General features: G+C 45.6%; 2 protein-coding genes across 2 annotated transcripts in view; one reads left to right on the top strand and one right to left on the bottom strand.

Annotated features, from left to right (window-relative positions):
- Positions 1-251: 251 nt before the first annotated feature.
- PSMB7 (proteasome 20S subunit beta 7) lies at positions 252-18,937 on the top strand. The gene is made up of 8 exons (XM_002191606.6): positions 252-394; positions 528-621; positions 697-794; positions 1,098-1,238; positions 1,767-1,882; positions 7,852-7,910; positions 18,146-18,297; positions 18,773-18,937. Exons 1-8 carry the CDS (start codon positions 333-335, stop codon positions 18,882-18,884), a joined length of 834 nt encoding a protein of 277 aa, XP_002191642.1. The 5' UTR covers positions 252-332; the 3' UTR covers positions 18,885-18,937.
- Positions 18,938-19,407: 470 nt separating this feature from the next.
- NEK6 (NIMA related kinase 6) overlaps positions 19,408-24,910 on the bottom strand; it is a 42,839-nt gene continuing 37,336 nt past the window's right edge. The window contains exons 9-10 of the mRNA XM_030286860.4: positions 24,137-24,250; positions 19,408-21,443 (exon numbers count right to left, since the gene is read on the bottom strand). Coding sequence (XP_030142720.1) covers positions 21,333-21,443; positions 24,137-24,250 — 225 coding nt within the window. The 3' untranslated portion in view covers positions 19,408-21,332. The remainder of the gene's footprint in view (positions 21,444-24,136; positions 24,251-24,910) is intronic.

Here is a 24,910-nt window from a genome sequence, read left to right as displayed (position 1 = left end):
GGTCGGTCTCAGATCGAATTTGGGTCGGTTTGAGGTTGATTTTGGGTCGGTTTCGGGTCGGTTTTGGGTTGGCTTTGGGTCGGTCTTGGGTCGGTTTTGGGTCGGTTTCGGGTGGGTTTTGGATCGGTTTCGGGTCGGTTTTGGGTCGGTTTCGGGTTGATTTTGGGTCAGTTTTGGGTCCGTTCCGCGCTGTCCGCACGGGCGGAACCCAACGGGCCCCGCAGCGCCCCCCAGCGGCCGCCCCGCCCCGCCCCGCCCCGCCCCGCCCCGCAGCGCGGCCCCGCCGCCATTTCGTGACCCGGAAGCGCTCGCGCCCCCGTGCCCGGCGGAACATGGCGGCCGTGTCCGTGCTGCGCGCGCCCGTCGGCGGCTTCAGCTTCGACAACTGCGCTCGGTGAGGGGCCGGGACGGGAACGGGGCCGGGAACAGGAACGGGGCCGGGAACCGGAACGGGAACGGGGCCGGGGCACCGCGGGGCCGGGCCGGGCCGGCCGGCCGACAGGCCCCACTCGGCCGCTGTGTTGCAGGAACGCGCTGCTGGAGGCCGAGCTCGCCCAGAAGGGGCTGCGGGTGCCCGCGCCGCGCAAGACCGGCACCACCATCGCCGGCGTCATCTTCAAGGTGAGCCCCGCGCCGCTGAGGCCGCCCCGCCGCGCCCGGCCCAGCGGCCCTGGCCGTAATTCTCCCTCCCTGCAGGATGGCGTCGTCCTCGGAGCGGACACCAGAGCAACCGAGGGCATGGTCGTTGCTGACAAGAACTGCTCGAAAATACACTTCATTTCTCCTAATATCTAGTAAGTGTTAGCTTTGTTGGGTGGTAAGTTGTTTCTTGTGAATTTGCTGCGTAATGATGTTGGTGCTGGGGTTGTTAGCCGTGTTCTTTACTCACAGCAACTATTAAACTGTTTCAAAGTGATATTTTACTAACAAGGCTTGGGGGTTCGTGGTGTTCCCTTTACACTTAAGCAGGCTCTCGTTTCACGCTCCTTGTGTGAGAACTTAATTCCCTCTCTTTTACAATGAGACAATTTCTGCCTGTTGCCTGAAGCATGGAGGGTTCCGTGTCCTTTTCCTCATTTGCTGATCACGTTCCTCAGCTGCTGCGGTGCGGGGACAGCTGCAGACACCGAGATGACAACTCAGCTGATCTCCTCCAACCTGGAGCTGCACTCCCTGTCCACGGGACGGCTCCCACGCGTGGTCACGGCCAATCGGATGCTCAAGCAGATGCTCTTCAGGTAACGGAGGGGGTTCCTCGTTTATTACCAGCGCTGGTAAAACCACCAAATAATGCTTAAGCAGCATTCTCAGCCTGCTTGACCTTCATAGCAAGATTCCAGGAAAGATTTCATAGTTGCTCTTTGCTTCGTGGGCTTGTTAACGGAGATGGGAGAAAAATGGAGTCTGTTTTAGAGAATTACATAGTGATCACACAACAAATACAGAAGGGTATTGGTTTAATACATAATCACACCCATGAAAATGCTGTCCTTCTGGAGGGAAGGCTGGACCAGTAGCAGAGTAATGTGCAAGCTTGTAAAACTGGGAGTGATTTCCAGCAGAATCATTGCCTCAGGAAGTCTGCTAGACACTAAAATAAGCCGTATTTTAGTCCACTTCCTGTTTTATTGCTGCCAGCCAGTAAAAGCTGCCTGTTTAGTGCAGCGCTGTACCCGCTAGCTGGGGAGCAGTTCCCAAACCTGCATTTTGCTGAGCAGCCAGGGCTGAGCTGTGGCTGCACACTGACACACCAACGTTGCTCCCAGGTACCAGGGCTACATCGGCGCCGCGCTGGTGCTGGGGGGAGTGGATGTCACGGGCCCCCACCTGTACAGCATCCACCCCCACGGCTCGACCGACAAGCTGCCCTACGTCACCATGGGTGAGTGCTGCTCCCGCGGGCCAGGGCACGGCTTCACATGGCCGCTGACAGTGCTTTTGGTTAGATCCCCTTTCGGCTCAGGCTGTGCGGGCCTCACTACAAAGGTAAAGTTTTAATTATAAGGCTGGTACACTGTTCTCTTTCCTCACTAACATGGGGTGGGATAAAACTCAGCTGACAAGAAACTGATCTTGGGAACGTTGCTGTGTGTGTTCCACACCTTAAAGCACCAGAATTGCTGAAAGAAAAAAAAAAAATTCCTCAGAAACTTGATTTGCAGATTGTCCTAACTCACGGTTCGTACAAATTTCACTTGGGGAACTTGTGTTTTGTTTGGAAGACTTGGGTTATTTTAAAAGGAAGGTTATGTTTGATAGAGCCATGGAAGCGTAAGGGACAGTTCAAATAAAACTGATCTGCAAACAAAGAGTATCAGATTAGTGAATCAGTCAGTATGTGCCTGGTGCAGCTTATATGCTTCTTCTGTGGTGGGAAAACACACATTCATATTTTCTGTCTCTGGCCGGTGTCTTTGGCTAAAACACCTGCTCAGGAGGCGGCGGAGGTTCCTGTTTTCCTGCGGGGCGGTGCTGATTAACGCCCGCAATTAGCGCGGCCGGGCTGATTAATGAACGCCCGCAATTAGCGCGGCCGGGCCGGGCGCTGCAGTGGCGGCGTGTGGCCACTGGGTGGCGCTCGCGGGCCGGGCACGGCGGCCGGCGCGTGACGTCATCGTGGGGGCGCTGTGGGAGCCCGTGGGGCCATGGGGGTCCGTGGGCTCTGTGGGGCTGCGGGGGTCCATGGGGCCATGGGGGTCCGTGAGCTCTATGGGATGCTGTGGGGGCCTTGGGCGCTGTGGGGCTGCGGGGGTCCATGGGGCCATGGGGGTCCGTGGGCTCTGTGGGGGCCTTGGGCGCTGTGGGGCTGCGGGGGCCCGTGGGGCCATGGGGGTCCGTGAGCTCTGTGGGGGTCTTGGGCTCTGTGGGACTGCGGGGTCCCGTGGGCTCTGTGGGGCTGTGGGGTCCCATGGGCTCCGTGGGGCCGTGGGCTCCGTGGAACCGGCCCGAACGGGGCTGCAGGAGCCGCTCTACACTCTGCACATGCTGGCTTTCCTGCCTCGCTTTTAAAAGCTTTAAAACGCGGCCTGTGGGGAAGTCCTGGCAGCTCCTCTTTCCCTCCACTATATAGTGTGGTAGCAGGCTTAGGTTCAAACGAGAGGGAAGTGGAATATCAGAGGACTGAGTCTGGCGGAGTTTAAACTTCAGTTTGCTGCGGCAGTACCAGGTGTGCGTGGTGCCCACACATTCTTTATGGCCACGCTGTTGGACAAAGCCCTTCTCAGCATCCGGGTCCTTCACTTCCCACCCCTGGTGCTCTGACACTTCCACTAGTCACCAGGATAGGTTTTAGTAAAAAATTACCTAATGCATATAGATGAAAGGTAGAGTTGAAACAGCAGAAAAACTATGAAAAGTCAAATATAAGATAGCAGTTGGAAATGTATTTCAGTCTTATTTAGACTTTGAGAAGTTGAGTTTTATTTTGGTGTGCTGGTCTGTCTGGATGGACAGACTGGTGTCCTGCCTTGCAAGAGAGATTTAAAAGGTACACAGTGCTTATTCAGGAGTGAGAACATCAAATTAAACTGTTTATGCTGACAAAGGACAAAATTGGATTTCAGCAAGCGATGCAAGATTGTCTGATTGCTTGGCTTGTCTAAGAAAGCTTCTGGCCAAGGCTTATAATGAAATGCATGCATAAAATTAAAGCACTCGAAGTGTGTAGTTGAGCTTAGGGAAGCAGCAGAGTGCTCAGGAGTCTCTTGTGGCTGGAGCTGCTCCCCTGGTGCCAGTGGTGCTTCATATTCATAAATCAGCTCTTCATTGCAGTGCAATCTCGTGCTGCAGAGCAAGAACTCCCACTGCTGGGAGCCAGCCCCCAGCCAGGAGCCACGCTGAAAAATGATCCCAGTCCAAGGGGCTGCCGAGATCACGGAATTCTTACCTGGGATGAGCAGCAAATCGAATAACAATGAGTGCTGGTGAATAAATGCCCTGTCAGGGAGCCTTGGCAGTGATGGATGAGGAAGTGCTAAATGTTGCTCTCAAAGCTCGCACATCCTCTGGTGTGGCAGCAAACAGGTCCTTGGGTGAGGAGATGGACTGTACCTGGCAGTGAGAACTTGTCTTCAGTGAAGGTTCTGCTGAAAAGATCCACTGCATTTGCTGTAGAAAAGCTCCCGTGGTTTTAATTCACAGTGAAAATTACTGTGAGCTGCACTTTTTTGCTATGTATCAATAATTATCTTTCACTTTAAATCAATACTGAAGTGGTACAACTGCTCAAGTGAGCACCAGATGGTATTTTTAAAGTGAGTTTATTATAGTTGCATGCAGAAAATTTAACACCTTGGTTGGGAAAATTCAGGAAATGACCAGTGTTACTTAAGGAAGAGAACAATAAATTCTCTTATCATTTCATAACTTACCTGGTTCATGCTAATTAGGAGACTGCAAAGGATTTGCCTCAGAGTAGTTCATCTTCTATAGTTACGTAGAATTTGTTTGCAGTCAGTATTTTTACATATGTAGATGTTAGATTAATGCTTTCCGAGTATTTGGTTCTAAAGTGTAGCTTACTGAAAATATATGCAGATTCTTTGGAATTGAGATGACATTTTTCACTTGACATTAAAGTGTAAGCATTCTTAGCAGATAGTGGGTTTTAAAGATCTGAAAGGGTTTTTTTCTGAATGCTATATAATACAAATAAATTATGACTTTGTTAATTATCCTTTGTTTTAATTATTCCTACTGCTCGCATACAGAAGAGCATAAACTAAACATGTGGAAAAAATAAATCAAACAAAAAAAAATTACTATTTTTGCAAGCTTAGTTTGAAATCTTACCTAAGAAAAATACCTGGTTTGGTGCTACTTTGAGCTCAGGTAAAGACACTATTTAATGACACATTATCACATGCCTTTCCTGGAGGTTTTAATGGATTTGAGGTTGGACTGCTGCTGAATCTGGACTGGCAGTGACTCAAATCAGGTACCGTGTGTGTGAGGTGGGAATCCATCCCAGGGTAATGGACGGTGTTTTGCTGTGTTTGGATTTTCTGCTTCTCCAGACTTTATGTTTGGGAATTGTGAAGCTTGTTTCTGCATAAAGGCAAAGCGTGCTTGTTAAAAATGAATTATTGGTGGGCACGGAGTGCACGGACAAGAGAGCAGCTGTTTCCCCCACACAGACAAGTTCTCCACAGACCCTTAATATCCGAGTTTGCAGTGTTTTTATAGGAGCTGCAGTAAGAAAGCCGAGCTCGCAGTGTTTACTTAAGCTCCCAGTTTTATTGGCCGCTCTGCTGTCACAATGCAGCTTTCAGGAGGCAGCTGGAGCGCTGTGGGGCTGTTGGGAAGGCGAGTGGGGCAGGACAGGGACAGGAGCTGGCTGCAGGGGACACTGGAGCGCTCAGCCAGGCCAGCAGTGCAGGTGGGCTGTGCTCAGCTCTGTGCTCCAGGGGATGTCTGCGTGCCAGGAGGGGTTTCCACAGCAGCTCCCGTCAAACAGGCTTTGTTTTGGTGGAGACACTCAGATATGTGCTTTGACTGGTGTTTCTGAAAACACGGGGCTTGCATCTGGTGCTAGGAGTAAAGAATTTTCATTGTGCTATTTAAGATCAGGAAATTCTGTTCTTTGACAGAATGCTTGGCTTTAGCTAAGGCAAATTTTAAATGCAAGTTTGTTTAGGATTTATAAGTACTAGAGAAAAAATGAAGTGAGTCTATTCAGCTTTTCCAGCTTCCTGTTCTGCTAGAACCTCCTTAGGATCTTGGTTTTCAGATGTAAATGTCTACATGTAGGTTTAATTAAGTTAAGACTTTAAACAACTCCTTGAAAATTTACATTATAGGACTGTCTGGATTTATTTATGTAAGGTTGCTAGTAGATTTGGCATTTGTTTGTGTCTTGGTAACATAGTGAGATAAATAATTAAGTATAATTCTTTATGTATAAAGGATTTCATGTATTGTAACACAAGATTCCCCCTGCCTTTTTCCTTTCTCTTTTTTTCATTGTTAAGTTACTGATTTCCTGCCCATAGTTTCTTCTGGGCAAGAAAAGCAGCTGTAGGATTCAGCATGAGCCATGTATGCAATTGTGTTAGCAATATTTTTTTATTTGTCACTGGAAGTTTTAAGAAATTAAGAACGCTTTTCCTCAACTAAATAGCTAATGTAGTAATTTTGGTCAGATACAACATTTTATACTTTTTTTTGCACTTCCTCTAGTCTTTGTACTCTGATTTTGTCAACCTTTCCCCATGAATAGGGTGGTTTTCCAGCTTTGAGGCTTCCCACTCAGCTCATGGTAGGCCTTCTTTTGGGTATAGCAACAATGTGGGCTTGGTTTGAGAATATAGCCCAGATTTTTTTCCCCTCTCATTAGAAATGTTCCTATATAATTCCAGAAATATTGTTCAGATTCATTTATTTGTTTTGGCACATGCTTTATTTTGACCTTGTTTGAAGGGTCAGTAAAATTCCTTTTATTTGTGGTTTGTTCTGTGATACCAGCTGTTTGCAACAGCAGTTCAGTTTTGCTATTAGTTGCTTAAATATCTTCTTTATTCTCAGTTTCAGCATTTAAAAAATGGAGTTGTGTATTGCTCCAAGGTGTAAATGAATAGTCATTGCCAGCAATACAAGTGCATACTTAGAGTGTCCTACTGCTTTTAGATGTGATGTATTTGGTACTGTAAAGGTAATGATCCTCAACCACAGCAATATTCTGTAACAGGAATATCTGTCATATTCATCAGGATTACCATGTTCATTGATTTGTGTCTATAAATCCGCTGTTTCAACCCTTTAAATTTGATCTATAATTGGACCTCCTTAAATGGTTCAGCTAAGGTAGTCTGTATTTTCTCAACAGTGTCACTGTCAGCTTCTCCTTTTTCATTATACATTCAGCAGACTTGATAAAATCAGCAGGACACCTCATTTGAAACTGTTTAATCGCTGCCTTTTGCTTTCACTAAACCATTGAGGTGGTCAAGCGATATACACAAATCATTTTAAATAGGAAATATGGCTTTCTCCGTGACCCAGCTAAACAGATAGCACTATGCAAAACAAGTTAAAAAGTAATAAATGCCAAAAAATCTTCTAATTGGAGTAAAAAATTGCAGGTAACTTTATTCACTCCCCAAAAGTAGTGCTCTCTGAAATATGGGTAGGGCCACCGACAGACAGGAAAATCTTCCTGAAGGCTCACTCTTTCTGAACAAAGCAAGTTTACAGTTTCAGATAGTACCATCCTGCTTTTTGTGTTAATTCACAAAAAACACATTTATAACCCTGCAGTCACAGTGCTTTGGGCAGAGATGGCTCCTGCTCCATCACTGCACTGGTACTTCGTTCTTTCTGGAGAGGAGCGTTAAACTCGTGGCTTTGTCTCTGGCACTTTGTTCAGCTGTTATTGTTCATTATTGTAAAAATAATGGCACAGAGCAGGAGCACAATTAACTGTTTAACTGCAGGGGAAATCTGCTGGTGGCAGCAGCCCCTGCCCTGTTCTAGTGCTGGGCTGCCCAGGGTTGGAATCATCTCCTCATTGCAGCGCCCCTCTAGGAGGGGCAGGCACGGCTGTGGGGTGGGAGGGATGGAGGAATGCACACTGTGGTGTTCCCTAACTCTGTTTCTGCCCTCGCTTTTGTACCTTATGTGCCAAATGGTAAGAAGGAAGGGCTGTTGGGATGGGCCTGTGCTGAGTCTGTGCCCACGAGCTGCACCCCCAGGATTAAATCGGGTTCTGACTTAGTGCAGGCACTGTGCAGTGCAGAGGAAGCTGTGGTGGGCTTCAGATTGGTTTGTGCTGATGTTTGTACTGTATTTTTCTCTAAAAATATTGCCATACCTAAATCCACTGGCTGAAGGGGTGTCCTGGTGTTGTCACCACAGGTTCTGGATCGCTCGCGGCCATGGCAGTGTTTGAAGATAAATACAAACCCGACATGGAGGTAAGTCCTGGCTTTTTAAACCTCTGTGTTTCTTCCCTCAGCAATCCTCACACTCATAAGAATTTAGGAGGTTTGAAACTCTAAAAAAAGGTACATATGGTCTAGTTTTGCTGCACTTAAAATGTACTAATGTCAGCTTACTGCAAAGCTGTAAAAATTGATGGGTGAAAGAAATAAATTTGCAAGAAGCTGTATTTATGTATGGGAAAATGTGTGATTTGAATGTAGGTGAAGGTTTTAAAAACATACAGTTTACTGGTTATAGTTTACTTCAGCAATTTACCAGCCCTTGCACAGTCAATATTTTTGTTTCCTGTCCCTCTGTCAGTCTTCAAAAGAGAATGCAACTAAAAGTCTTCAGATGCTCCTCTTTTTTGTAATGCAGCTGCTGTGGGTCATTTCCTCCCTCTGAAGTGCATTGTGGTTTCAGGTGATGGTTCTGTAAATCCACAGTTGCTCTCTACAAAGCTGGTAAATGAAGTTTAAAATATGAGATGATCTGGTGTACCTTGGTACATCTCCTGACAAATCACAGTGTGCAATTCCAGCAGATTTTTGAAAAAGCAGTCAATTGCCCCACCTTGTTTTGAGAAGTTTGCCATTAGTTAATTGCTTCAGCATTAGTAAAAAGCAATTTTCCAATTATCCCTGGCCCTTCTCCTGTCAGTACCTGAGCAAAAGTTGTATGTGTGCAAAGTTAGGGACACACAGTGGGACCAGGATTGCTGTGATTTGGGCAGCATCTGAAGATGCTGCACTTTTGGCCTCTAGTATATTTACAATTGTTATCAGAAATACTGGAATATGTTTAATAGGCTCCCAAGTGTCTCTGGGAAGGATCCTCACGCCAGATGGCTGATGGAGCCACGAGAGAGAGAGAGGAAGACTCTGTTTTTCCCTCTCTCCTCATGCTGCTGTAAGAATGAGAGTCTCCTTTTCCAGCCTCCAGTGTGACTGTGCACTTGGCATGTCCGCTGAAAACACGGACTGCAAATCCCTGGAAGCAGCAGCTCCAGCACAATAGTCCTCTTTCCAAGATACAAATGGCAAAGAGCTGTGCTGTGGAACTCAAGTTTGCATTTATTCTCAGCTAGCTTTCAAGCTTGGATTTTAAGTCATTTCTTGTGTAAGAGCAAACGAAAAAGGCACCAAAAACTGGTAAATCTCTAAATTTTCCTATTTAGAAAGGTCATCCTCATTAAACTGTCTTCACACACAACCATAAGTGGCAGCAGATAGTCACTTATAACAAGCATGTAGAAATGCAGCCTACCAATTTGTTGAAATAGTTATTTAGATCTTTGAGACTTGCATGCACCTTAACCCTTCCTTTGGCTTTCCTGGATAATCTGTTATCTAATAACAGTTCAGGAATTGTATTAACCAAACCAGCAAAGTTTCATGTGATAAAGCTCAATGGTACTCTTAAACAGTTCCTCACATTCTGTTATGGCTGTGAGTTTTTATTTACATTCTAAGTCAGATGTGGGGATTTTTTTTTCAATAAATTAATACAATAACAAATATTTCTATTGAAATTAATCCAAATTAAATCTGAAATATGCTATGTATATTTTACATAAAACTGGCTATGAAATGGCAATGAAGATAAAATTGGTAGAAAATTACTATTTTTCTGTCAAGATCAATGCTCCTTTCTTTTGCACTAATTGTCAGAATAGCTTGCTAGGGCTACTGGAGGGTAGTGGTGTGCTTCAAGACCATCACATCACAGAAAAATGATTCAAAGGCAAACTGTCCTGCACCCTCTGGTATCAACTTGCAAATTAGCATCTGGAATGTAATTAAACAAGCTTAATGAAAGTAGCAGCTGAATACTACTGGAAAAGACAATCAGCTTTTTTGCCTCTGATATATATTCTGTACTATTGAAGCTGATCACCAAACGCATCGTGTGAGCACAGTTAAAAAAAAATTAGCATTTATTTGAAGAATAGGAACTGTTTTTCATTCTGTTATGCTTTTGGCATGCACTGGTGTCCCAGGAGAGCCATGCCACAGCAGATAGTGCACAATATTTATAAATCCATGACAGGCAATAATAGCAACTTGAAAAATTCTTTTGCTAGAATTTCAAGTTGAGAGCTGCCAAAAGCTGAGAGGATCAAATCTGCAGTGGCAGCTGCTGTGCCCTACAGTTAGAATCGTAGACTTTGAAGATGCTCAACTAAAAAAAATAAAAAAATAATAAAATAAAAAAAGACTGCAGGCTTAGCCAATTTTTGCAGGTTTCTAGAGCCCTGGCTCTCTGCCTTTTGAAGATGAGTTGCTGAAGCTTCTCCCAGTGCCTGAGGCATGCTAACACCAGCAGGATGTGTTTTTTCCATAGACTTAGTGTGTCTTCAGATTTAAGTAGCACATGCTTTATCAGTGGCAGCTGTGATGGTCCTTTCCTGGCTGCAGTGCTGGGAGAGGATCTTTACCCAACGTCCTTCAGGAGAGCTGTGGAGATGGATGGTGACGTCCCCGAGTGCCACTTGTGCAGCCTGATTTATGGAGGCAGGGTTTGTGGGAAGGAGTGCTGGCCTCTAGAGGAACCATTATAGATCGCTGAGGATGGGAACACTTTCAGCCCTGAAGGCCTCTAGATGCTTCAAAAATGTAATGCCAAGCACCTAACTACTGTGGAACAATATTAATCTGTCATGTGGGCAGCTATAGATCTGCTTTAAAAAACATAAGTGGAAGAACAGCACATCTAATGGAGTGTTTCGAGCTTAGATCTTTCATTGTAGCCAATTTTTCTTCCAATAGAGTCGCCACTGGTTTTAAACCTTACAGTCATTTTGTAAATGCATCTGTGCCTTCTGGTGTTAAACAATAGCAAAGAAATGCTTTGAGTCAGTGGATATGGAAAGTATTGTGAGCTGGGGAAAAAATGTCTACAGTAGTAAATGCTGGAATTCTGGATTTATCTATCCTGTGGTGGTTGTATTCCTCAGGAGATGGGGAGGAGGATATATTTTCTTTTGGTATTTGATTTCTGATGTTTGGGAAGTAGAAGCATTTTGTCTGTAGAATTACTTGATGCACAGTGGGGCTATGTTGTAGACTTCTTGTTTAAGCAAGGAAAGGCTGCTTGTAACTTCATTTCTTTTCTGTATTTTATCAAAACAGCCAGGTTTAATAAAAAGAGGGTCCAAAAGGAAGAGAATTAAAAGCGACAGAAAACAGAACTTTTGCAAGGAAAAGAAAGTAAATCTTGGAGTAGTGAGTTCAGGAACAGAACAGGTGGAAGGAAGGAGATAAGAGATAGTTTGGCAGATATTTAATAATTATTTCTAGGATAGATTGCCACAAATGTGTGAGATTATATTTACAGTCATTTATTGTACCATTTCTTAAGTGTGGCAGGAAATCAAGTGGTACTGATTAAAACCAAAATACCCTAGAGGGTAAGAAAGATGAGTAAGAAGAGAGGAGTGTTGTGAGTGTGTTCCACATGGAGCACAGGCCCTCTTGGTGCTGCAGCAGCTGTGCTGTCCCAAAACCTGCAGCTTGCTGTCCCACAGGAGGGGCTGGTCCCCTGGTGTGCTTTGCTGACCGCTCTGCAGGCTTTGGCTCACCTTTGGGTGGGACCTGCCCGGGCTGGGAGCCATCTGCTGAGCAGTTTGGCAGGTGGGTTTGGGAAAAGTGGTTTTTGAGGCGCTTCTGAGGAGCCCCTAATCTGTAAGTGACGTAGCTGAGGAATGGAGAGCGCTTTCCCCAGGATGTCCCATGTGCTCTGGGATCTTTGCAGTATCGAAATGCAAAGTAGCCTGAATGTAGCCTGAGTGCACCTCTTATTTCAGTAAAAAAATGCATCAGGCACACTACAGAATAGTATGAAAACATGTAACTTTCTTCCATTTTTAAGCAGCTGACACACAGCTCCTTCAAATGTTCCTCTGCTCACATTTCCTACTGTCCCTCAATATGGTAGAATTATTTTTGTTTATTAGCTACTGACAACAATGCAGAGCTATTTTTGGAATCTGTCAGAAGTCTCTAATCCTCAGCAATAGTTGTCTCCCCAGTGTTGCTGCAGCGGGAGCAGTGACAGGCTGCAGATGAGCCGTGTTCATTAGCGATGGTGATCAGCGCTCGGGCTCAGGTGTGGCAGCGCGCCGATCCCGCCAGCTGACACCGCAGCTTTAATGACTCCGCGGGACGGTGGCCACTTGCTGGGAGGTTTGTGGGCTCCACTCTGGCAGCAGACAATGGAGATCAAGCCAGACTATGGGAGTTAGGCTGGAGAGCCTGCCTGAGATACTTGAACCCCTGTTGGTGTCAAACACGGAATTAAGTAAATGGGGAGAGGGGAGATGAGACAAAATCTGACTTGGTGAGCAAAAATCAGGACTTTGTGTTCCTATGCCTGTGTATTTCATTATCCAGTGACAGGAACTGAGGCTGTTAGTGGCATATCTTCACTCCTTGCTGCCAGAGCTTGTGGCACTGCAGTTTTCAGCTTTCCTGACATAGCTGTGTTCGTGTCTCCTGGAGACAGGGATTTCCATGGGTAAATATCAGGTCTTAGTGCATACAGTCAGGCAGAAAATAAAGGCTTATCATACCTGTTTCTTATTCTTAGGTTAGATCACAATTATCCTGTGGCAGCCTGGTTTCTGCCTGACACGTTGGACAGTTTGTACAGTTTTCATCATCTGTCACAGAACTGTGCCATGGATCGATTTTCCTTTGTGGGACTAGTGTTAAACAGGAATCTGGGCTGATCTGGAATATGCCAGCTGGGTATGCTCTGGCGTGGCTGGGATTGCAGGAGAGGTGTTTTTGGGGCGCTTTCTGAATGAATGAAAGCCTGGTTTGTGTGCTGAAGTTAGTGGGACACTGCAGGCAGCACCAGTCTGAGCTCCCAGAGATACCCAGCAGTGCTGCCTTCCAGTTTGCTGACTGCAGACTGTATCAAGGGAAATAAATGTTACCTTTGTGTAAATTGGGCCTTGCTGCATGTCAAAGAGGAACAATTTCTTCACCTTTATGAAAGTAACACTTGAACTTTGTCCGTAATAATGTAGACAAGCTGGCCAGAAGCAAGGCTCTGTGTTAAGAGATCATTTCACTGCACAGGGTAGGGGGAGGACAGGTAATTATTTTTGATGCATTTCTCAGGAGCAGGTGTTCCAGTTTAAATTGTTCCAGTTTGTATATCTCCCATAACTGCAGAACACAGGCAAAATGTACTGGAAGATATTTCACATGGCACGAAGCCCGAGTGCTGCTCCCGCGGCGAGGGCCAGCGGGGCTGAGGGCAATTGCTGTGAGGGAAGGGGAGGAGGTGGGAGCCAGCCTGGGCTTTATGGAGCATTTTGGTGTATTAGGAAGGATATATTACCAGAGGGCCCAAGGCTTCTTTTCCAAATAAAATGCTGACCTTCATTCCCTTCCATCCTTTTGTCAGAGGTAAAGCAATGGTCAGATGGGCAGAGTTTGCTTTATTTGAAGCCAGATGTGTTATTGCTTGATATTAATTTTTTTATATGCAGTAACATAAAGTAACTTTAACCATAGTCTTTTGCAGGGTTTGCATATCTGGGTGGATAAGGGTCGGTGTGTTACCACAGAGCAGCACAGTGGGGCCAGAGGAGGAGCTGCAGCCTGGCAGGATTTACAGCTCCGGTGCTGTTAAGCCAGTTCCCATTTTGAGAATCAGTTCCCTAAAAACCCATGAACTTTACTAAGTGATGGATTGAATGAGTTTTTGTAATCATTCTTAGTTCAGAGAATGGGAATAGTGTTAAAAGAAATCCCATAGTTGTGAGAAGAGCTTGTAATTTAATTCTGTGCCATCGGAAATATGGATTGTACTAATCCCCGTGTAGGGAATGACATACAGCAACTAATGTTATTGAATAGCAGTTCCGAATCATATAAGTTTCTTGTCTTGGCAGGTAATTTGGCATAAATTGTTAATGTAAATCCAGGTTAGTGGGGAAGACATTATTTTACTAAAAAAGATAAACTGCTGATTAATTCAGTATAGAACTCAATTACAAATTGAAAGTGTCTCTGCGGGACGCCAGTACCCTAAAGACAGCAGATGTTGAATTGATACTCCAGCATATTTCACCCTGGTATGAAATATTAACGTGGTTTATTATACTGGTGGTGTATGATATCAGAGAGGGGGTGGGGTGAGCCTGCACTCACAGGCAGCTTCCTTAGGATGGGAAAAAACTGTTATCTCTGAGAATTATTATTAGGGACTGCTGAGCAGTTTATTTGAAAGTTCTTAGCAGAAGACTGTTAGAAAAATAAACATTTACGGACACTTCAGCCACAGTGACTCTAAACATAAAACACATAGGTCTAATTTTAAAATAAAAAAAAGAGACAAGTTGTGTCTCTTGAGGCAGCACTAGAAAGGCACTTTTTTGAGGGGAGACTTGTTAAACCTGAGTGGGTTTAATGACACATGCCAGCCTCTTTCCTGACAGCCAGACCAAATCTATTCTTGCTGCTGGAGCCTTCCAGCCTTCCCTTGCAAGAAATACAAAGTCCTTTGCTTCTCAGGTTTGTTCTCTTTGGACTTAGAGCAGACTTCAGCATCTCTTCCAGGTATGGACTGATCTCCACCCCACAGCCCCTCATTCCCCATACGCTGCTGATTCTCTTCCAGACTCTAATTATGCTCTTGTAGGTGCTTATGTCCTTCAAGAGGTATTGCTTTCCACCCCCAAATTCCCAACACTCCTTTATCGATTTATTTTTTTTTTGTTGTCATTGTCCTTCCTGAAGTTTCTGAGATTTTTTTTCCCCTTCTCTTCCCACATGAGTCTTGGGGATTCTCACTTCAAGTAGAATCAACTTTTTGTATGATAGCATTTGAACAAATCTCATTGTAAAAGGCTTATGATAAGTATTTGCATTTGTTTATTCTTACAAAAACACTTTTTTATGTTCCTATTGTACTGATTATGCATTGCATTTCAAATCTTTCTAAGAATTACTCTGGAGAACTGCACTGTGTATTGTATCTCTAATAGCATCCTGGTGACCTGAAGAAGGGATTAATTTTATTTTGGTAAGAGAAAAAATAAAACCAGGAATTTGTAAAGTTTTAAAATCTGGAAAAGATATCTGTTTAACTTGCTTGTGAGGTTACAAAATGTGAGGAAATAGTGTTGACAAAGCCATTCCAGCTGCTCCCTTTGCTTCTGGAGCATTATGATAAACTTGTTTTCAGGTTATTAGTGAAGACAGTATTAATACAATATAGAATTAGCCTCATCTCCTGTAGGAAAGTCTCTTTTTTCCTTCAGTAGCACTTGAAATTTGGAAATTGCTTAAGTGAGAAGAGAAAGTTGATCCAAGTCATATACAAGAATAATGTGTAAAAGTTGCTCCTCGGTGCTGTTTGGGACTCGTGGCACAGCAGCTGTGAGAGGCAATCCATCAGCTCTGAGTGTCTGCAAACTGCAACTCTCCAGATAACAGGTTTAAAGTAAAGATTTAATACAGGCTCTATCTACTATGATGTTGCAGTGACAGTTTAAAACTCATTCTCTAAATCTCAGCAGACTTTATAGCCAGCAGTGGGCCCATATAAAGCTTAATGGCATTACAACACATAAATCATCTTTTAAAGATGCTACCAGTAGCGCCAATATTAAATGCAGACAATTGTCTGTGTTATAAATAATTTATCAAGCAGCGTTTCAGATTAGCCTTCGGTGCTGAGTTATTTATTTGAGCCCTTGCTGCCCTGTTCCTCTGGCAGCCGTGTGGTCACTGTAATGAAGCGGCGCCGTCCCAGCCCGGCTGCGCTGACCATTACAGCGCGCTGCTCCGGCCAAGCGCCGCCGTTTGTCACGCGCAGGTAAATGGAGCTGCACATTGGAGCCCGGGGACACATTGTGCCGGTGTGATGGGGACAGACAGATCGCTCCATAAAGTGCTGCTTGTCACCGCTGCCTCGCCGCACCGTTCATCACCGCCTGTAATCTCATTTAAGGAGCGGTGGGCGCCCCAGAGGAGGATATTCCCAGTTAGCTTGGTCTTTGCAACCATAAAGCAGGAAGTGCTCCTTTTACATACTCTGAACTTTTAGGGTTTTTTAAGATTAATTATTATAGTGACTCATTGAGGGCCCTGGACTTGAGACTGTGTCAGCACTTTCCTGCTAACCCCTTATTTTGTGACTGTAAATAGCAGTCCTTGCTGAACTCCATGCAGGAACTCTGTAAGGAATACTTCGGGTTTTTCTTTTGGCTACTCTGTTCAGCTTTCTAAATTGTCAGAAGAGGAGCAGGAAGCAGCACTGAGGCAGGGTTTTCTAATGACAAATATTCCATGTTCACAGACTGAGTGTAGTGTCAGTGAAGGAGCTGAGGTTACAGCCTGGCTTCTCTTCCAACTGCACTTTACTGGGTATTTTTTGAACTATTTTGATAAGAGTAGGGCGATAAGAGTACATTTTTAAAGGAAATCAGATTTAAATTGGAGGAGTCTGTGAGGTTTTGCAGTGTTGACTTAAAAGGATGAAATTAAGAGTGGAATAAACTCCACCTGTCTGCTGTAGTTTTCCTAAGCTGCTTTTCTTACACCTAACACATAGCTTAAAATTACTCTGCTTTTGCTACCGCTTAGTTCTTAAAACAGATGTACACATACTTCTTTGGTTTATTTACTTTCACTATGGTACTAAAATAACCTTAGTCTGCAACAAATCATTGACAGTCTTCTGTCAGTTAAGTGAGGAATTACTTGCTTATCAGGATTTTATTGCCCAAAACACTGAAGGAAAGGTACAGGAATTATTTTTGCAGCATGGCTTTATTGTTCTAGTCAGCTTGATAGGAAGTGTAATTCAATTTACTATTTTTTATAAAGAGTAATAGTTGTAAAACTGGGAGTAAAGTAAGACTTGCTGCTGTTTCTGTAGTTCATGGAGGCTGTGCCCTACTCCTATGGCTGTTGGCACAGGAATAGTCATTCCTACTGTCCAGAGGGGCACCAGGGAGTGCAGGGCAGGCCCAGGGCCAGCAGGTGGGAGCCGAGCTAATTCTGGGCTCCTCTTGAGCTGCACTCGGGGCAGGGGCAGCTGCAGCCGGGGCTGCTGCTCCTGGCACTGCTGCTGTCATGTGGCAGGGTCCTGGCACAGACAGGCTGTGAAAATGAGGCACGCTGGAAAAGCTGCATTTATCAAATTCAGCCTTTACCCCATCTCTTGTTCCTGGTGTCTGGTGCCAGAAGATTGTTCCAAGGTGTGAAATAGCAGCAAAGCAATGGGCAGTGAGCCTGGGAGCCTCAGCGTTCTGGCAGGATCTGCTGGGTGAGCTGAGCAGCCACTGCTGCACAACCTGGGGACAGAACAAGCCCACACCTCTGTGTCCATGGACGAGTGCCAGCCTTACTATTCTGTATGGGAATAGGCAGCTCCAGTTTCCAAGTACGTAACGCACCTTTGGGAGAAAGTAAGGGGTCAAATATTCTGTGGTTTGTATTTTCTAGGCTACTGAAAAGATTTGTGTATGTATATGATGTGTGCATATGTCCATATGTATATTTATATGGACTCAATCTGTTTTCCTTTCATTCTGACCCTTTGGCCAGATGACGGGCGCAGGCTCAGTGCAGCTGAGGGTGCAGGGCAGGGCTGAGGGGCTCTGTCAGTGAAAAAGTCCTTTGACACCGGGTTTGCGACATGTCTTCGTGCTCCCCAGCCTGGGTTAAGCCGGAGCTGAGGCCATGTCAGATGGTTCCTGATGGTGCTGAGCTGAGCGTGGGTACTTTCTCCATCAGCTCTTTTGGAATGGCCCCAGCCCTGCTGGGAGCTGCAGCGGGATCCAGTCCCATCAATGCTCACTTTCCCGAGGCCTCCACAGCAGCACCAGTGGTGTGGTACTGGCGAGGGGGGGAAATGTGATCTTACACATCTGGTGTACTATTCTAATGGATATGTTGATGATTTTGAAATGTTTCTGTGTAAAAGATACTCCTGAATGCTGTTGCATAACATGGGCACTGTTGCACTCAGGTTCCTTCTAACTAGTAACTGTCTTAGTTTCATCCATTACTGTAGCAAATGTTCCTCTTTTGTTTCACTTCAATGGTACAAACTTTACCAATCTCAGCATTTTGACTGCGGTACCCGATGATTGAAGGGTTTGCTGAATCACTTATTGTTCCAAGCTCAGCCTCCACAGGCACAGGGAAGCACAGTCCTGGGAAAAGCCAGCACTGGGGCAGTGACAGCTTTTTCCCTTTCCCAGGAGGAGGAGGCCAAGCAGCTCGTGCGAGACGCCATCGCGGCCGGCATCTACAACGACCTGGGCTCGGGCAGCAACATCGACATCTGCGTCATCAGCAAGAGCAAGCTGGACTTCCTGCGCCCCTACGATGTGGCCAACAGGAAGGGGGACAGGTGAGTGATCCTGAAGCTCCTGTGGGTCCCTGCTCTGCCTGGCAGGGCCTGTTTCAGTAATACCAAGTTCTGTCCATGACCTCCAGTCTGCAGAACTTTCAGCTAAACAGTGCAAATGAGCAGCTGTAGCAGCAGCTGAACAGAGGCTGATACACTGGTGGAATTATTCTACAGTTGCAAAACATGAGTAAATTGCTTGTTCTTTGGTTTTTAGCACAAATGTCCCTCACCACTTTGAAAGCCCACTGATTTAGATAAAAACCTTTCCAGTTACGTGGCAGCGTTTTTGTGAACAGTTTCCTTCAGTTCTAGTTTATTTGAAACACTGTCAGTTATTGCAATCAGTATAGATTTTGCAGTTTCTTTACTTTGGACTTTTACAGGAAACATCTAAAGCTGACCAGGTCTAAAATTTTAAATGCAAGTTTTCCTCTGTACCATCTTCCAGACTAATTTTCCCCCATTTCTTTACTAGGTTTGGTAGGTACAAGTGTGAAAAAGGAACAACTGCTGTTCTCACAGAAAATGTGGTACGCCTGGAGCTTGAGGTGGTGGATGAGACCGTGCAAACCATGGACACATCCTGAGCCCTGGGGGTGCTCAGAGAGCAGCTGGTGCAGAATAAAGAGGCTCTGCCCAATCTCCTGTGTGTCCGTACCTGGTGCTGTTGCTGCTGCGTCTCCCCTCCTCCTTTAGAGCAGGTGAGGCTCGTGCAGCCCTGAAGGGCTCTGGGACTGACCCCAAGGGGTCTGGGCAGGTGAGAGCTGTGCTCCCCCTCCAGGCACCACCTGCACTGGGGGCAGAAAAGGAGCTGCTTTGTTACCTTACTCCAGGAACGAAACAGCAGGAGTGAAACTGCTCTGCAGAATAATTTGGTAAGTTTTGATTTAATAGAACATAAGAAAACAGTGAGCATTGGTGGTCCTGAATTGCTGCCCTTGCCCCCTCCAACAGACACTGCTCTCCTGCTACCTGCAGGGTATCACTGGACATCAGGGGATGTTGATGTTACTGCTTCTCTGTTTGCTGTAGATACAGGGCACATATCCAGCATCACTTCAAGTCCGATTGTCTTGTTATTCACCTCCACTTGGACCTATAATATTGGACTTTTTTGTTTTTTAAACAAAGGTCTTTATTTTAGAAATAATTTTTTTATTTATCTAAAAAGGCACAATTGCAAAAAATTACCTTTTGAAATACATTTCTTTATAAGCACTATGAAATTTCATGTAGCAAGAAAGTGACCAGACTTCTCCAGATACTCATATTTGAGCTGAGCTTCCCTGGAAGCCATGGCTCCAAGGAAAGCTGCAGTGGAACCAGAGGTTCAGGCTGAACCCTGGGAAGTGCTAAAGAAGCTGGTATAAATAACCAAGCTGGTTGGCATGGAAATGGTGGGAGCAATTTGGTGCCTCCACAACGTTCTGCTGATTTAAATTTCCCACATCTCTCCTGAGAACAGCAGTCTTAACTTTCTGCTGAGAGGCCTCAGTAAAATGGCACCTTCCATTAATGATACCAACCATATTCACAGCAATTAATGGCTTTTCTTGGTACCCTATACAAATATTCCCACATTTTACAGGAAGTAGTTGAAGATGGCACTGCAGTTTTCCTTAAAGTAGAGAAAAGTAGGTTAAAAAAATCCACTAAAAGCATATATATGTATGTAACCCCCTAACCCTAATCTTAGTTCAAAAAAGTTAAGGATTGTAAGCTTTCTTAGAAAAAAAACAGGCACAGGCTGCATTTGAACTGTCACACACAAATGTATACGTTGGCACAAGCCCCTGTCCCACGTGGAAGCGGCACTGGAGCAGCACAGGCTGAAGGATTTCCTCTGGAGCAGCGGGTGCAGCCCTGCTCCTCCTGACAGGCACATGGAATGGAGACACTGGAACGTGAATCCACAGCTGTTCCTAAAGCAGTGAGTATTTCCATCGACAGTAATGAAACAAATCATTGATTCAATGAATGAATTTAGCTGGTTGACAATTTTCATGCACTTAAAGACGATGACTCCTTCAGATCAGGTTGACATTTTATAAACATTCACATTCTGTAATGAGTTTTCACAGTTTGAGAGAAGGGGCTGATCCTATGCAGAATTCCATACACAGAACATTTCATTTATTTAAAAAAAATTTTCCAAGTGTTTAAAACACTGCTGAAGTTCCACTGACAGTACCCAATGTACTATTGAACATGTAAAAGTCTCTGCACCAAAACTGAGGTGGCTTTGATAAACACTGGTTTTAAACAGGAACCTGGAGGTGAAGAAGAACCATTCCAAAAGGAAAAAATGAGGGAAAGGAGCAATTCTCTGCAGGAGCAAGGCTGGTAGGGGTTTGCTTGGCATGTTTATCTTCTTTTCCCCAGGCTCATGTTTAACTTATCTCTGACAGAGAAATGCATCAGCAAAATACTCTTAAGTTTTCCATTTAAAAAAAAAAAAAAAAAAGAAATAATGAAACAAAAGGGTTTCCCACTCCCCCAACCCTTCCCAGTTCCTAAGTCTGAAGAGGAGGAAATGAATAAAAACATAAATGGCTACTTTAAAATATACCAAGTAAAAACTGAATTTGCTATTAACCATTTGCAGAAGAGGCAAAGTAGCAGTTATACAAATTACACAAAATCTATGGTAATCCTTACATTAGTATAAAGTGATTTCACTGAAGGAATTATTTCAATATTTCACATTACAGTTAAGATAGAAGGTCTGGCAAACGCTGAGCCCTCGGTAATAGCTGCTATCCTAGATTACACACAACAGTTTTAAGAAAGGACCCTTAAATGATCTACATCCGTAACATTATTTGCCTTAAAATAAAAAATAAAAAGAATCACTTGCAATACCTCACAGAATCTTCACGTTAAAGCACAACCACCTGTAAGAGTCCTTGTCAGATAACCTGCAAATGATGGAGCCTCTGCTGCGAGTGCTCAACCTCCCACCTGTGTGACCTGGCACCAGTCGCTTTCAGCTGAGAAAAAGAATTCAAGTAAGACTGAGCTGTGCTGGCTCCGGCTCATGTGCTCGAGGTCCACACGTGCATTTGTTTGGCTATTTGGTGCACGTAGCCGATGTCAGGCCTTTGATCTGGGTCGGGGTATATGCACATGCTGACCAGCTCCCGCAGCTGCAAGACAGAAAAATGTGAGTGAATGCTCTGCTGCCTTCCTGGAAAAGGCTCTGGGACTGTGCCCGAGCTCCCGTGCCAGGAGAGGGGAACTCTTCTGTGCAGATGCTGCTGGGCAGAATGCAGGCATGTTTCTGTCTCATGTCTGTGTGTCCCACCTCCAAAAGGGCCAGGAAGAACCTTTTCCACCACATCTTCACTAACGATTTAAATCTTCCCTGACCCCAATATTTTATATCCCAAAGGAGGACCCAGCCTGTGCACCCAGGGCTGGGGAGAGCATGGGACAGAGGGAGGCACCGTGCACAAGCAGAACACAGAGAGAGGAAGGAAGGAAACTCGAGATCACTTCCAAGATGTGACTGAGGTGGGAGCTGAGGAGGGACCTGCCAGTGAAAGGGAACTGAGGAAAGGGGGAGCCTGAGCAGAGCTCTCAGGAACTGCAGCTGTGCTGCCCTTCCTGCACCACCCCCAGTGCCCAGCACTAACCCCGCTCAAGCCTTGCAGCACAAGTCTGACCAGTACTTGTGCATCTTAGGCTACTGGACACAGCTATGAGACCTGGTGCTTCCTAAAATACCTTTATGAGAAAGAGAAACTGGTCATTGATTATATCTAATAAATAAAATGCAGAAGGGCTGGAGTCTCCCCACCTCCCAGACCTCTTTATTGTGCACATGAAAGATTGTAGCTTTTAATTATACAGACACTGAAAGCTGCTGGTACCCCTGAGGCACCAGGAAAAACAGCCTTGAGCCTCTGATCTTCTCACATCCTCCCAGTAGCCACAGTGCCAATTATTTTACCGGTAATTAAAAGCATGGCCATAGAGCTATCAAGCACACAGCTTCAGCTGCATTAACAAATGTACCCAAGGTTTCCAGCTCTGGATGGAACCAGGCCCATCCTTGCTCCCAACCCAGACCTCTGCCTGGCCCTGCCCCATTCTCTGGTGCCTTTGACCAGCTCAGGGCAGGGACACTGCAGCCTTCATAACCCTGAGACCCCAATGAGTGAACAGGTATCAGCCCTGACCACAGAAGTCCCACAACAACTGAAAATACTTCTAGAGCTCTGCCCAGTGCCATTTGTCCAAAGAGTAGCTGTGCTCCCTGGTGCATGCAGCACTGCAACACAGCCCAGGCACTTCTGTCCTCACTGGCATTCACCAGCACCTGCAGGAACCAGTGGGCCGAGCCTGGATCAGCACCGCCAGCCAGCATCTCCAGTTACCAGCAAACCTGTTCCCAATATAGAAAACCAGTCCTGGCTGGGTCCCAGCTCCTCCTCCTGCTTCCAGCAGCATGCAGCTGCTCACAGGGGGATCTGGACTGGTGAGGCTCAAAAGGCCACAGAGAGAGGAACATCCCTGAAAGGAAACTACAGCAGGGGCTCTGCCCCAAACACTGCCTTGTTCCAAGGAAGGACCACACTGGATGCTGTTGGTGCTGGAGCCCTGCTCCAGTTCCCTGTTTGTGCTGCTCCAGTGAGCACCAGCAGCAGCTGAGGAGCTGCAGCCACAGGCACAGCCTCCGCCAGCATCCCGTTAATAGTGCATGAACCATCTGCAGTTCTCTGGGACCCGGCGCCTTTGAGCTCTAAACCATCCTTCTCACCCCGACCGTATCACTGCACTACACACTCTTCAGCACTGCCAGAGGGAAGCAAACAGACAGTAATTGTAAAGACAGGAAACACATCTGTCAACTTACACTAATTCCTGCTGCCAACGGGCATATCCTGAAATGCAAGCTGCAGCAGCACAGCAAAGGGACGCACGGAGCTGGGCGCTGCTACGGAGCTTGGGGCAAAGGAATTTTAAAATTCTCTTCTACAGACTACTTCTCAAAGCATCGTTTTGCACGAGTTACTTGGCAAGGAAAAACGAAGCAAAAAGTGAAGTGTGGTGCAGGGTCCCTCCCAGGGCGGAGGCCAGACCGGCTGTGCTTTCCCGGCATCCTGCTCCTCCTCAGGATGCTGAGGCCCAGTGAAACAAAAGAAAAACCCCATAGGATACACTGAACATTTAGAATGCCATTAGCCATTTCCTTTCAAACAGAAGGCAACTGTAAGGAATGAGGAGGTTAAGGAAAACCAGCTGCTTTGTCTAGGTGAGACAGAAAAAAGTCAAGCTCATCTCAAGAGGCCCTGAGGAAAGCCAGCACACGTGTCTGCAGCTGGACAAGCAGGAACTGGGACATTGGGTTTGTGCACTGCTTCAGATGCTGCTGCCCATCCCTCATGTTCAGACACACAAACCTGGACAGCTGCTGTAGAGCTGCTCATTGCATTAAACTAAATGGCTTTTCTTTTTTTCTACAACTGAATCCTTGCCCACTTCATCACACACTGAAGACTTCATAAACAAACATATCAGTTCTCTTTTATGAAATGTTTTACGGCAAAGGAATTAAGGAGAGGGCTCTCCCACGGTTCACTGCTGGTTTCTGCCAGCATCACATACTTTCAGTTTCACAATATTTCCCATATTAAGAAATCTTTTTTGTCTTGATTTAGCTTGTCAGTGTTCAGACTGCACTGAAGTGATTTACTCAGCCAGGTATCCAGGACCCGCTGGCCATCCCCTGTTCTTCCCTAGAGGTGGGGGGTTCTCCTCCTGGGTTCCCTTTCCCTGTGCCTGGGCAAACGTCACTGCACCTCCCCATTCCCCTGCAACCACACTCCCAATTTACCTTTTCAGAATAATGTTCAGCTGGAAGAGGTGGGTAGTCACATTGCTCTATTTTTTGGCAAAGAGAAAACAGGTTCATTTTATCTCCATAGAAGGGACTTTGCAGAGCTGCCATCTGGAGAGAAAAAAACAGAAAATGTTTCAGAAACACAAAGGATTTGAGAGCCCTCGGTACTGCCAGTTTGCAAGAGCCAATTCTGTTCTCAGCCAGTGAGCAGAGCAAGGGATGCTGCTGCTCCCCAGCCCAGGCTGCTCCAAGACCCCAACAACTCTGCAGCCCCTGCAGGGCTGGTGCCAGGCTCTGCCAGGGTTCAAGGGAAAAAAATCCAAGAATAGGATACTCAGACCACCAGCCCATCAGCAAGAACTCAGCTAACTCTAAGACAACTCTGAAACCCTCTCAGATACAGTAGGAGAAAAATTACACAGTCCAATTAGAGACTATTCCCCAAGCAGGACTGATGGCAAACTACTCTCAGTCAGCTAAAACAAACTGGAGAGCCCAGCACAGACTGTTCCAGGGACAGCACTAATGGGGGCATCAGGGAAAACACAGAAAGCAAGCAAGGGTTAAACAGGGACTCCAAGATCTCAATACACACATCAATAATGCCAGAGAGGTTGAGAGGGGTTTTCCAATTCCCATTAACTTTTCATTCCAGGTTTAGTTAAGTGCTCATGTGCAAAAGGGAAGGAATGAAAAGGACACACCGAGGGGCTCGGGATGGTAAATGCAGGGAATTAAAGTGGAAAGAGAGAGCACCCAGTTGTGACT

This window comes from Taeniopygia guttata, chromosome 17 (genome assembly GCF_048771995.1).
Source record: "Taeniopygia guttata chromosome 17, bTaeGut7.mat, whole genome shotgun sequence".
Lineage (NCBI taxonomy): Eukaryota > Metazoa > Chordata > Aves > Passeriformes > Estrildidae > Taeniopygia > Taeniopygia guttata.
This window is presented reverse-complemented; position numbering and strand designations above follow the sequence as displayed.